This window comes from Pristiophorus japonicus, chromosome 8, assembly GCF_044704955.1.
Source record: "Pristiophorus japonicus isolate sPriJap1 chromosome 8, sPriJap1.hap1, whole genome shotgun sequence".
Lineage (NCBI taxonomy): Eukaryota > Metazoa > Chordata > Chondrichthyes > Pristiophoridae > Pristiophorus > Pristiophorus japonicus.
In genome coordinates this window covers 104,629,180-104,643,658 of record NC_091984.1, presented here as the reverse complement: position 1 = coordinate 104,643,658, position 14,479 = coordinate 104,629,180, and the positions used below count along the sequence as shown (strand labels likewise).

The following is a 14,479-nucleotide window of genomic DNA, read 5'->3' as shown; positions in this document are numbered from 1 at the left end:
TGCCAATTATTTTAAATCTATGACCTCTGGCTACTGACTCACTTCCTGGAGAAAATAGTTTCTCCTACGTACTTCATCAACCCCTCATAGTTTTGAATAGCTTTATTACGTTTCCCCTTAACCTTTTCTGCTCTAAGGAGAACAATCCCAGCTTCTCCAATCTCTCCACATAACTGAATTCCACCATCCTGGTAAACCTCCTCTGTACCCTCTGCGGGTCTTGACATCCTTCCTAGAGTATGGTGCCCAAAATTGTACACGATACTCCAGCTGAGGCCTAACCAGAAATGCCCCTATTTATAAATCCCAAGTATCCCATATGTTTCTTAACCACCTTAGCAACTTGCCCTGCCGCCTTCAAAGGTTTGTGAATATGCACCCCAGATCCCTCTGTTCTTGCACTCCCTCAAAATAGCACGCTTTTAGATTATATTGCCACTACATGTTGATTATCCCAAAGTGCATCACTTCACACTTAACCCCATTAAATTACATCTGCCGTGTGTCTGCCCATTTCACCAGTCTAAAGTCTGTTACTATCCTGCTCATTAGTTACTATGTTGTAAATTTTTGTATCATCCACAAACTTCAAAATTGTACAAGTTCAGGTCATTTATATAAAAGATTGTGGTCAAAGCTTAAGCTATCTCCATCCTAGCTTCCCTCTACAACCTAGAATGCATCCCATCTGGACCAGATGACTTGTGACTAAATGGAGGTAGCAGCATGCTATGGACAGAGCTAAGCAATCCCACAACCAACAGATCAGATCAAAGCTCTGCAGTCCTGCCACATCCAATCATGAATGGTGGTGAACCATTAGAATCATAGAATGGTTACAGCACAGGTGGCCATTCGGCCCATCAAGCCCGTGCTGGCTCTGCAAGAGCACTCCCCTGCTCTTTCCCCATAGTACAGCAAAGAATTTTCCTTCAGGTAATTATCCAATTTCCTTTTGAAAGCCACAATTGAATCTGCCTCCACCACCCTTTCAGGAAGTGCATTCCAGATCGTAACCACGCGCTGCATAAAAAAGTTTTCCCTCATGTTGCCTTTGGTTCTTCTATCAATCACCTTAAATCTCTGTCCTTTGGTTCTCGACCCTTCCGTCAATGGGAACAGTTTCTCTCTATCTACTCTGTCTAGACCCCTCATGATTTTGAATGAATTAAACATCTAATGGGAGGAGGAGGCTCCATGAACATCCCCATCCTCAGCAATGGTGGAGCCCAGTATGTGAGCACAGAATACAAGGCTGAAGCATTCACAACCATCTTCAGTCAGAAGTGCTGAGTGGATGATCCATCTCGGCCTCATTGTGAGGTCCACACCATCGTAGACGTGAGTCTTCAGCCAATTCGATTCACTCCACGTGATAGCAGGAAACGGCTGAGTGCACTGAATACAGCAAAGGCTATGGGCCCCGACAACTATCATCTGTAGTGCTGAAGACCTATGCTCCAGAACTAGCCGTCACGCTGATATCGCTTCACGGCTAGCACCTCTAGCAAAGCTGTTCCAGTACAGCTACTGTCATCTACCCAACAAAGTGGAAAATTACCCAGAAATTTCCTGTCCGCAAAAAGCAGGACAAATCCAATCCAACCAATTACTGTTCCATCAGCCTACTCTTAATCATCAGCAAAGTGATGGAAGGTTTCAACGACAGTGCTATTAAGTGACAATTACTCACCAATAACCTGCTCACCGATACTCAGTTTGGGTTCGGCTCCAGACCTCATTACAGCCTTGGTCCAAACATGGACAAAAGAACTGAATTTCAGAGGTGAGGTGAGAGTGACTGCCCTTGACATCATGGCACCATTTTGACTGAGTGTGTGGACAAAGAGCACTAGTAAAACTAGAGTCAATGGGAGTCAGGATGGAAAACTCTAGCACAAAGAAAGATGGTTGTGGTTATTGGAGGCCAATCCTCTCAGCCCCAGGACATCGCTGTAGGAGTTCCTTAGGGTAATGTTCTAGGCCCAACCATCTTCAGCTGCTTTATCAATTACCTTTCCTCCATCATAAGGTCAGAATTGGGAATGTTCACTGATGATTGCAGTCTTCAATTCTGTTCACAATTCCTTAGATAATGAAGCAGTCCTTGCCTGCATGCAGCAAGATCTGAATGACATTCAGCCTTGGGTTGATAAGTGGCAAGTAATATTTGTTCAACACAAGTGCCAAGCAATGACCACCTCCAACAAGAGAGTCCAAGCACCTCCCTTGATATTCAATGACATTACCATCATCAAATCCCCACCGTCAAAATCCTGAGGGTCACCATTGACCAGAAACTTAACTGGACCAGGCACATAAATACTATGGCTACAAAAGCAGGTCAGAGGCTGGTATTCTGAGTCGAGTGACTCACCTCCAGACCAATGTTCCCCCCAAGGTGCGCGACTCCAAACGCAAGGTGATGCGCAAGTCACCCATCAGCTGCTACTGCTGGAACAGATACTGTGCGGCAAATTTAAAAGCCCACACAGGGGGAAAAAAAAGTGGAACATTGATTCTGACTCCCCAAAGCCTTTCCACCATCTACAAGGCACAAGTCAGGAGTGTGATGTAATACTCTCCATTTGCCTGAATGGGTGCAGCTCCAACAGCACTCAAGAACGTCAACACCATCCTGTCCGCCTGATTGGCACCTCATCCACCACCTTAAATATTCACTCCCTCCACCATTTGTGCACAATGGCTGCAGTGTGTACCATCTAAAAGATGCACTGCAGCAACTCGTCAAGGCTTCTTTGCCAGTATCTCCCAAACACATGGCCTCTACCACCTAGAAGGACAAGGGCAGCAGAGACATAGGAACACCACAAACTCCAACTTCCCCTCCCAAGTCACACCACCTGACTTACATAAGAACATAAGAAGTAGGAGCAGGAGTAGGCCAGCTGGTCCCTCAAGCCTGATCCACCATTTAATAAGATCATGTCTGATCTGATCATGGATTCAGCTCCACTTCCCTGCCCACTCCCCGTAACCCTTTATTCCCTTATCGCTCAAAAATCTGTCCACATCTCTGTCTTAAATATATTCAATGACCCAGCCTCCACAGCTCTCTAGGGCAGAGAATTCCATAGATTTATAATGGAGATATCATCGCTAGGTCAAAATCCTGGAACTTCCCTCTTGCGTTGCAAAGGCAATCCCGAATGAAATGCTCCGTGCCCCTTTACCGCTGCATGCTGGAAGCTGCAGTATCCAGAGCAACGACTACAATTCCCAGCCTCCCTTGCGCTAGACTAGTCAGCAGCTTCCGATAATATTGCTGATTTTTAAATATGTTTATATAAATAACACAAGCTCGACAGATTGTAACTCGATGCGATCATAGTTACGGCGGAAGTTGCATAAAAAAAACTGACAATAAAGATTTATGTCACTGTGGGTGTGGGTTGGAGCGCAGGCGCAGTCAGGTGACGCGAGGCAGTGACTGCGGATCACAACAAACAGACGGAAGATGGCGGCGGAAGGTGGAGGTTGTGTTTGTCGCGGCTCTGCCCTTCGTCTTGGTCTGGCCGTCGGACTTGCCTTATGTTCATTCTTCACCGTGTCACTGGCTTCCGATGCATTCGAGGCGGTTTTGGGCGACACGGCGTCGTGTCAAAGAACCTGCGAGATGACTTACACCCTGCACACTTACCCGAAGGTAGGGTAGGGGCCGGCCGGCGGAGCGGGCGGCTGGGCTGGGGCAGCTGAGCCAAAGTCTGAGGCCTGTTTTTAAAAAAAAATCTGTCACCGTGTTGCTATTTCTAATTATTATTCTGCTTGGGGTTCACTTTAATAACGCAGCTTCTGTCATCCAAATAATAAAAAAACGCGTTCTGTTAAAATTGGCGTTGATGGATTCCACGAAGTCTCAAAAAAGGCCGCAGTACAATGCTGGTTACACAGAAATAATTAACCTAAGAATGATTGAGGTAATAACGAGCTGAGGTAGTTATTGTACGGTAAATAATTAAAGCGATACGGGAATGATTTTTAAGTGCAATCTGAGCCTTGTTTACAAAAATCGTTCTCGTAGTTTAAATTATTTTCTACCCTGTTGACAATTGTTTCGCTGTAGGTTTATTGAGGAATAAATGTGCTTACGATTTGCTATATATAGCGGATGTATTATATATAAGTTTTGAGATAAATCAACCAGTCTTTCCCCTATCTAATATATCGTCATTAGCAGATGTTTACTTGTGAAATTGGTTTAATTCGTTAATGACTGAAACATGACTGCAGATTTATCCCATGCACACATTCACTGCATGTCACTTACGTTTTAATCTGAAATAAATGTTAGTATTTTTTGCCCCCTTGAAATTACAAAACTATTAAAAGATACGTGCAAAAAATTGGGCTCCTCATCTCTCGGAGTCAACATTTTAATGTCATTTTTCCATTGAGAGGTATCAGTGGAGGTCTGGATTAAATTTCACAAGTTAGAAATTGTGTATCTTTGCACTGTCTTTTTAATGAGCTGGACAAACAACTAAAAATATTGTGCAAATCATAATTTCATGTTTTCAGTAACCTGTTGAAATTCTGAGTAAATTAGTGCAATTATTTTCCAGTGCTCTGTGCTGATAGATTTTGTGGTTTTAGTTGGTTATGCTCCAGAAGTGCACGTTACACACTAAGCCAAACTATGCTCAAACTCTCAGGATTTAATCCTACAGAGTGAATGCACACCACACTGCCCAAAAGAAGCTCTACTTGTATGGATTTCTCAGTAGTTTGTTTTGGAGACTTTTAAATATAGTAATGAGTTTGTGTGTATCAAAATATGTTGAATTTTGAGACAAAGCATGTGTCGTAGCCATGCATAAATATTGATACCTTTGTGAAACTGGGCAAACAATTGGCACAGGCTGTGAAATACTATGTTTATATTCTGTATATTTTAAAGGTAAATATTGAAGTTTGTAGTTCAGGAAAATTGATGCTGGTTTGTGACATTGCCATCATTGTGATGTCATAGTATTTTTAATGTGAAATGTAGGTGAAGGGCCAAGACCCATAGTTGTGCCTTCTGAAAAATAAGTTATGAAATATCAGTTGCAAGCAAATGTGTGGTTTTTGAATCAAAAATAAAAAGTAAATCCAAGATGTTCTGTTTCAAAATAGTTTGCCTGATTTAAATTTGTAAGCACCAATTAAATATTAAATAAATTCTTTCTTCATTTTGTGCAATACGAAGAGTTGATGTGCATAATTAGTTACATTCTCGGTGTCACCTGAGAACATTTTGAGCTGTTTTGTAGTTGCCTGCATCATGTAAGATGCATACTACATTAGGACATTGATTTGGAGAGTAGATGAAGTGCTTGCATCAAACAAGAAAAGTTGTTACATGTGTCATACTCGAGCTACAGAATGTTGATTCTGCATCTAATGGGTTTAACAGTAGTTTTGGAACTCCATTTTGTGAGGCATTTGGTTTATCTTGGAAAGACTTGCCGATGGGATGTGGGTGTTGCTGGCAAGGCCAGCATTTATTGCCCATCCCTAATTTACCTTGAGAAGGTGGTGAGCCACCACCTTGAATAGCTGCAGTCCGCATGGTGAAGATAGTCCCATAGTACTGTTGGGGACAGAAGCTCCAGGGTTTTGACCCAGTAACGATGAAGGAACGGCGATATATTTCCATGTCAGGCTGGTGTGTGACTTGGAGGTGATGGTGTTCCCATGCGCCTGCTGCCCATGTCCTTTTGAGTGGTAGAGGTCGCGAGTTTGGGAGGTGCTGCTGAAGAAGCCTTGGTGAGTTGCTGCATCTTGTAGATAGTGCAACGCAGTCATGGTGTGCTGGTGGTGGAGGATGAGATGCCAATCAAGCAGGCTGCTTTGTTTTGGAAGGGCGTCGAGCTTCATGAGTGCTGCTCCAACAAGTGGAGAGTATTCCATCACACACCTGACTTGTGCCTTGTAGATGGTGGGAAGTTGGGAGGTGAGACACTCGCTGCAGAATACCCAGCCTCTGACCTCTTATTGCCACAGTATTTATGGGCTGGTCCAGTTAAGTTTCTGGTCAATGGTGACCCCCACGGTGGTGATGATGGAGGATTTGGCAATGGTAATGCTGTCAAATGTCATGGGGCGGTGGTTAGACTCTCACTTGATGGATATATTCATTGTGTGGGCCAATGTTACTTGCCACTTATCAGCCCAAGCCTGAATGTCGTCCAGGTCTTGCTGCATGCGGGCATGGACTGCTTCATTATCTCTGGAGTTGTGAATGGAACTGAACACTGTACAATCATCAGCGAACATCCCCACTTCTGACCATATGATGGAGGGAAGGTCATTGATGAAGCAGCTGAAAATGGTTGCGCCTAGGACTCTGCCCTGAGGAACTCCTGCAGCGATGTCCTGGGGTTGAGATGAATGACCTCCAACAACCACAACCATCTTCTTTTGTGCTAGGTATGACTCCAGCCAGCGGAGAGTTTTCCATCCTGATTCCCATTGACTTCAATTTTACTCGGGCACTTTGATGCTACACTCGGTCAAATGCTGCCTTGATGTCAAGGGCCGCCACTCCAACTACCCCTCTAGGAATTTAGCTCTTGTCCATGTTTGGACCAAGGCTGTAATGAGATGAAGAGCTGACTGGTCCTGGCGGAAGCCAAATTGAGCATTGGTGAGCATATGCCACTTGATAGCACTGTCAACGACACCTTCCATCACTTTGCCGATGATTGAGAGTAGACTGATGGGGTGGTAATTGGCTGGATTGGATTTGTCTGTGGACAGATATACCTGGACCACTTTCTATATTGTCTGGTAGTTCCCAGTGTGTAGCTGTACTGGGACAGCTTGGTTAGAGGCGCGGCTAGTTCTGGAGCACGTCTTCAGCACTACAGCCGGGATGTTGTTGGGGCCCACAGCCTTCACTGTATCCAGTGCACTCAGCTGCTGCTTCATATCACGAGGAGTGAATCGAATTGGCTGAAGACTGGCTTCTGTGATGGGGACCTCCGGAGGAGGCTGATATGGATCATCCACTCGGCACTTCTGACTGAAAATGGCTACAAACGCTTCAGCCTTGTCTTTTGCAGGTGATGCCAAACTTTGTTTTCAAAGCATAATTAACCAGCTAGTTCAAATACAGAGTGATGGCAGCCTCTCGACTTTCCACCTTGTTTCTGCACACTGTGTTGCTTCCACACTTGGGGTGGATTATAAAAATGTTTCCAGTAATGGGAACGGCTGCAGGAAGTTCTATTTCCTCATATTCCAGTACAAGTAATCATGCAATCATAATGAACTTGACTGTGGTTTTTGTGAGGCAAGGAGCTTGAGTAAGTTTAAATGAGACAATTTACATGCTTTGCTACAAAAATACAACACAGTGGAACAGTGTTTTTGTCTACTTTTAGCATAGAATTTTCGTGTGTTTATAGCACCTGAATCATTTCTTGAATTTGAAGCTCCAGGTAAACCAAGAGAGCTATCAGTAAGTATGTTGGCTTCAGTCCTTGACGACACTGGTTTGATCCTGATCTGTGCTTGTTGATTCTTTTCCCTCAATCTGTTTCAGCGAAAACACTGAGGCGAACACCACAGATGCTTATAACAAAGCAGTCTTTATTATAAAGATTTACCGGCCGGGACTTATCAGACAGAAGGAATGCTCTCTCGATAGAGCGCACCCACTTCCTAAGGACAAGGTGCCGTTACATTGTGAAGGCACAACAGTTATACATTTTCGGTACAAGATACAATTAGAGTGACATCCTAGTTCAGCCTATCCCTTTTGATCCTTCCTTCCCTTTGTCCACTCATGAGCTGACATCTATATGAGCTGTTTTTCCCAAAGAACTTTCTCACACTTTGCTCAAAGAACTTTCTCAGGCATTGCTTCTAAATGTTACAATTTTACTGGCGTGACTAGTAACTTAGACCTTGCAAGTCTGTTAATTGTGCTGATGTTGTAATATTTGCAGTCTGACATTCTTTTAGTTATTTTCCATTGCTTATACATTTTCACCTATCCAGTTCACTTCACTGTCTTTGTTGCTTATACATTTTCACATATCCACATGCTGAGTTAGCTAATTTGAGCCAGGGTGATAATTGGGAAGAGGCTACAATTGTTCTGTGCCCCTATGAACGAAAGGGAGTAGGGAAATCAGCCAGAGTGTCTGTTCTGTCTTGGATCTTGTGTGATTGGATCCTGGCTGTGAACTGTTTCCACTCTGTTGACCTGTGGTCAAATAACCTGATGACAGTTGCTGTTTATGCTTGTGTATGAAAAATGACAACTTGGGTGAGGTACAGGAGTGCTGCCAATGTGCATGCATTCATACACTAACACAAATGAGTGCCTTCAGGAAGGGGGTGGAATTTGGGAATTCTGTTAAAAGATGACTCAATCCTGAGGGGCACTTGTGGTACTGATTCTGGCAGGTGACATAGGTTTCCAGTGCCACCCCCACCGCTCCCAATTAAAATAGGCTCAATCCTCAGAAGCTGCTCAATTTATGTGCTGCTGATTGGAGGTGGGAAAACTAAGAAAAATTGTAATATGCAAAGTAGAAGAGCTGAACCGTTTTATAGGTTTTTAACAACTACCGAGAGACCATTTTTCTACAGGTGATATCCAACAGTAATTTGCTTTTAAAGGTGCATTGTACGGCCATAAACATTGATCATAAAAGGAACTTTCAGATACAACTTCACAGTATTAATAGTGCAGGAAACCTAATAGAAATAGTCATTTTCTACTTTTTGTGCTCAAGATCGGGGATGTTGCTGTTGGGGAATGATGCTCTTCTTTCAGGCAGCGAGTCTCAGCATCAATCAATTTCCAGCCAGATGTAGAATAAAGCTCCCCCTACTCTTCCACAACAGCTCAGCCCCAACCACAGAAAGCTGCTTCTACTGCACCAGTGTGACATTTCTTCAACTTTATACCAGCCTCTTGAGTATGATTGCCAATTAATGTGGAATTAGGGACAGTTTTGTGCTGTATATTCACATTGTAACTATCAGACATCTTAGACTTTCGTCCCATCAGTCTGGCTAGATTTCAACTTGGGTTCAAAACTGACAACATATTGGGGTCAAGTTTCGGCCTGAGTTGCTCCCTATTTTTTTTGGAGCAATTGGTTGAGAATGGAGCATCTTAGAAATTGCAATTCTCGGCATTTTAGTTTGCTCCAGTTCTAGTGAGTTAGAACAGTTTCATTTTAGAACAGATTTTTTTTCCAAAAGGGGGTGTGTCCAGCCACTTACGCCTGTTTTGCAAGTTTAGGCAGTTAAAAACTTACTCCAAACAAACTTAGAATGGAGTAAATGTAGATTTTTGTATGCTCAGAAAAACCTTGCCTACACTTACAAATCAGGCGTAGGGAACGAGAGATGGGGGGAACTAATTAAATTTTACAAGCATTCAACAGTCTCTCTTATACAAATAAAGAGCCATCCTGAAAAATAATAAATAAAGCAAATAAAAAATACATTGAATTTTCCTACCTGTCTGAAGCAGCAGCAGCAGCTTTTGAGCTGTGAAGCTTCAGGCCGTTCGGCCAGGGGACAGGGGCGGTGTAAAGTCCTGTCCCCTCAGTACAGATTCACACAAGGCATACAGTGAAGTCGAGGTCACTCTGGACCTGCACCTTTATTTCACAGCTCTGAAATGCTGCACTTGCCTGAGACCTGTCCTTGTATACCTGTCTCTTGCAAGTGCACCCCTGGTGGTAAGGTATGCTGGTGGTTACAGGTCATATCTTATTACAGTCATGTATAGCATGTTAGGATACAGTTATATATAATAATGTAAGATACATGACATCACCCTCCCCCAAGGTCTTATTGTCTTTATAGGTTCAGTCTCTCAGGTGGTCTACGCTCTCGCGTGGAGCGTCTGAGTTGTGGTTCAGTTGTTTGCCTTGGTGTCTGTTTTTCTTTGGGTGTGGTTGCTGGTATCTCGCCTGGGCTGTCTGTCGATTGGTGTGATTGTTGTTGACTCGCCTGGGCTGTCCGTTGGGATTGCCCTTTCCTCAGGTTGTTCCCTCTCTCTGTCCACCAGGTGTGGTGCGAGTTCCACATTGTAGTCTGCCTCTGGTTCCGCAGTGTTGTTGGTAAATCTGCTTTTGACTTGGTCTACATGTCTCCGGCAGATTTTGCCATTGTCCATTTGTACTACCAGTAGCCTGTTTCCTTCCTTGCCCATTACTGTCCCTGCAAGCCATTTGGGACCCCTGCCATAGTTTAGTACAAACATTTTGTCCCCTATCTCATTCCATCTCCCCCTCGAATTTCTGTCATGGTACTCAGTCAGCTTACGGCGCTTTGCCTCAACGATTTCGTACATGTCTGGGAGGATTAATGAGAGCCTTGTTTTTAAAGTCCTTTTCATCAACAGTTGCGCGGGGGGGGGAATCCCAGTCAGTGAGTGCGGACGAGATCTGTATGCCAGCAGCAGTTGCGACAGGCGACCCTGCAGCGTGGGACCTTGGATTTTAAGCATGCCTTGTTTAATGATTTGCACTGCTCTCTCCGACTAGCCGTTGGAGGCCAGCTTGAACGTTGCCGTCTTGACGTGATTTATGCCATGGTCAATTATAAAGTCTTGGAATTCTGCGCTGGTGAAGCACGGACCATTGTCACTGACCAATATGTCAGGGATTCCGTGCGTTGCAAACATGGTTGCGAGGCTCTACACAGTCGTGGAGGTTGTGCTCGAGTTTAAAATGGTGCATTCGATCCATTTTGAAAATGCATCTACAACTACGAGGAACATTTTGCCCATGAATGGGCCCGCGTAGTCTACGTGCACCCGCGACTACAGTTTGGTGGGCCAGGGGCTCAGTGGAGCCTCTCTGGGGGCATTGCTGAGTTGGGCACAAATGGTGCACCTTCGGACGCAGAGCTCCAAATCCGCGTCAATACTAGGCCACCAGACGTGGGATCTGGCTATGGCCATCATGAGAACGATCCCCGGGTGCTCGTGGTGGAGCTCCCGGACAAATGCCTCTCTGCCTCGCAGAGGCATGACTACTCGGCTGCCCCACATCAGGCAATCTGCTTGTAGTGTTAGCTCATGCATGCGCCTGTGAAAGGGTTTTAATTCCTCGGGGCAGGCATCATGAGCCTCTGCCCAGTCATCGGTTAGGACACATCTTTTTACTAAGGATAACGTGGGGTCGCTGGCCGTCCAGGCTCTGATTTGGCGAGCCGTCATGGGCGAACCTGTGGACTCAAAGGCATTGATTGCCATGACTATCTCGCAGTCATGTTCGTCAGACCCTTCCGTGGTCACCAGGGGTAGCCTGCTGAGCGCGTCGGCACAGTTATCTGTGCCTTCTGGTATAGTCGTAGGACGCCAGCATGAGTGCCCACCGTTGAATTCGCGCCGAGGCGTTGGCGTTTATTGCCTTGCTCTCGGATAGGAGGGATGTGAGGGGCTTGTGGTCGGTTTCTAACGCGAACTTGGCCCGGAAAAGGTATTGGTGCATCATTTTGACACCGTACACGCACGCAAGCGCCTCCTTCTCTACCATTCAGTACCAGCGCTCTGCCTGCGAAAGTGACCTAGAGGCATAAGCTATATGGGTTGTAATTTGCCCGCACTATTGACATGTTGCAAAACGCACCCGACCCCAAAAGCTGACGCATCGCATGTGAGAACTAGCTTTTTACCTGGATCAAAGAAAGTCAAAACACTGTTGGAACACAGAAGGTTGCCTGCCTTATTGAAGGCGTGTTCCTGGGCGTCCCCCCAAAACCAATCGCACCCCTTCCTGAGTAGCACATGGAGAGGCTCCAGCAGCGTGCTTAAGTTCTGCATAAAGTTCCCAAAGTAATTGAGTAGCCCGAGAAAGGCACGCAGTTCTGAGACATTCCAGGGCCTGGGTGCCAGGCGAATTGCTTCTGTTTTGGACTCTGGGCAGATTCCATCAGCGGCAATCCTTCTGCCCAAAAATTCAACCTCAGGTGCGAGAAACAGGCACTTGGATTTCTTGACTCGTAGGCCTACCCGATCCAACCACTTTAGTACTTCCTCCAAATTATGGAGATGGGAGTCGGTGTCCCTACCCGTGATAAGTATGTCGTCTTGAAATACAACCGTCCCTGGGATGGACTTGAGCAGACTCTCCATGTTGCGCTGGAATATGGCAGCTGCCGACCTGATGCCGAATGGGCGTCGATTGTACATGAAAAGGCCTCGATGTGTGTTGATGGTGGTGAGTAGCTTAGACTCTTCAGTCAATTCTTGCGTCATATACACAGATGTGAGGTCTAATTTTGAGAAGTTTTACCTCCAGCCAATGTAGCAAATAAGTCCTCCGCTCTGGGCAGTGGGTACTGGTCCTGTAGGGAGACCCTGTTTATGATAGATTTGTAGTCCCCACAGATTCGTACGGATCCATCGGGCTTCATGACTGGGACGATGGAACTTGCCCAGTCGCTAAATTCCACAGGTGATATAATGCCTTCCCACAGAAGCCTGTCTCATTCGTGTTCAATCTTTTCCCTCATCACATAGGGTACAGCTCTGGCCTTGTGATGGACCGGTCTAGCATCCTGTGTGATGTAGATTTTGACTTTGGCCCCTTTGAAAGTGCCCACACCTGGCTGAAAGAGATGTTCAAATTGCTTTATAACTGTTCCTCTAATGACATGGCATGGACATCATCCCATTTCCAGTTTAGTTTTGCCAGCCAGCTTCTCCCCAGCAGTGCTGGGTGGTCTCCCGGGACAATCCACAGTGGAAGTCTGTTCACTGTCCCTTTCTGTGTGACAGAGAGCATGGCGCTGCCGAGGACTGGTACGATTTCTTTGGTATAGGTCCTTAGTTTGGTGTCGACCCTTGAGAGTTTTGATCTGTCTCTTTTATGCGGCCACAGTTGTTCAAATTGTTGAGCGCCCATGAGAGGTTGACTCGCTCCCGTATCCAGTTCCATGTTAACAGATATCCCGTTGAGTAGGACCCTCATCATTATAGGAGGCGTCCTGTTGTAGGAGCAGCGGCCATTGATCGTGTTGACCCGCTGTACATCGGTGTCCCGGGTACTGTCCCCACCATCTTCTGGTCCGCTTTCCGACCCATCTGATTCATATACCAGCCGAGCTGCCGTTTCTTTGCACATGCGGGCCAAATGCCCTGTATATTCACAATTTCTGCAAACAGCCTGCTGAAATCGACTTCCCCTTGACGAGTGCCCACCCCCACACCTCCAGCACAGACCTGTTCCATTGTTCAAAGTGTTTCCAAAGAATGAGCTGCGTCTGGCTGATCTCTCTTGAGCTTCTCTCAGTTTGTAGTTGATTGCTCGCATTGTGGGTTGATGAGGTGTGAACGGCCGTTCCTGTGGCCCTTGATGACTTCTGCCTGCTGTTGAGAGCCTGTTCTCCCGGTTTTGTCTGTGTGTGGGGGTAGCAGCTTGTTTAGTGCTGTGAACTTCTTGTTCGGATATTTCGTTAGTTGTCGTACCTGCATTGTAAATCAACCTCGTTTCTTCTTCCCCTACCAAGAATGTCTGTGCAACCAGTGCTGCTGCCTCTAAGGTCAGGTTCTTGGTCTCTATGAACTTTCGGAATATGCCTGCGTGTGGCCTATTCCTTCAATGAAAAGGTCTCTCAGCATTTCTCTCCTCAGTTCATCGGAGAACTCACATAAACTTGCCAACCTCCGAAGTTCCGCCACGAAGTCGGGTGTGCTCTGGCCCACACAGCGTCTGTAGTTGTAGAACCTGTGTTTGGCCATGTGTAGGCTGCTCGCTGGCTTCAAATGGTCTCTTCCCAGTGTGCTCAATTCTTCGAACGACTTGCTTACTGGTTTCTCGGGTGCCAACAGATCCTTCATTAAAGCGTATGTTTTCGAGCCACAGCTGGTCAAGAGATGGGCTCTTCTCTTGTCTGCCTTATCGTCGCCTAACCAGTCTTTGGTTACAAAGCTTTGCTGGAGCCTTTCTATAAAGTCCTCCCAATTGTCTCCCGCATTGTACTTTTCATCTGATCCGTTCGCCATTCTGTGGATTCTGTAATCCCGTAACTTGTCGCCACTGTAAAGTCCTGTCCCCTCAGTACAGATTCACACGAGGCATATAGTGACGTCAAGGTCACTCTGGACCTGCACCTTTATTTCACAGCTCTGGAATGCCGCACTTGCCTGAGACCTGTCCTTATATATCTGTCTCTTGCAAGTGCACCCCTGTGGTAAGGTATGCTGGTGGTTACAGGTCATATCTTATTACAGACATGTATAGCATGTTGGGATACAGTTATATATAATAATGTAAGATAGATGACAGGCGGTGTCAGTCCAATGACGGCAGCAGCAGCCTTCGGGCTGCGAAGCTTCAGGCTGTTCATCCAGGAGATGGGCGGGACACGGTTGGGGCCACAGAGGCAACGCCTCCCGAGCTGCGCTGTGACTTTGACCGTTCTTCCAGGAGAAATGGGTGGGACACTGTTGGGGCCACAGAGGCAACGCCTCCCGAGCTGCGCTGTGACTTTGGCT

The 14,479-nt window shown here is 45.9% G+C and overlaps 1 protein-coding gene across 1 annotated transcript in view; it reads left to right on the top strand.

Annotated features, from left to right (window-relative positions):
• Window positions 1–3,439: 3,439 nt before the first annotated feature.
• tmem59 (transmembrane protein 59) overlaps window positions 3,440–14,479 on the top strand; it is a 55,831-nt gene continuing 44,791 nt past the window's right edge. Inside the window, exon 1 of the mRNA XM_070887227.1 lies at window positions 3,440–3,667. Within this exon, the coding sequence (XP_070743328.1) occupies window positions 3,479–3,667 (189 nt within the window). The 5' untranslated portion in view covers window positions 3,440–3,478. The remainder of the gene's footprint in view (window positions 3,668–14,479) is intronic.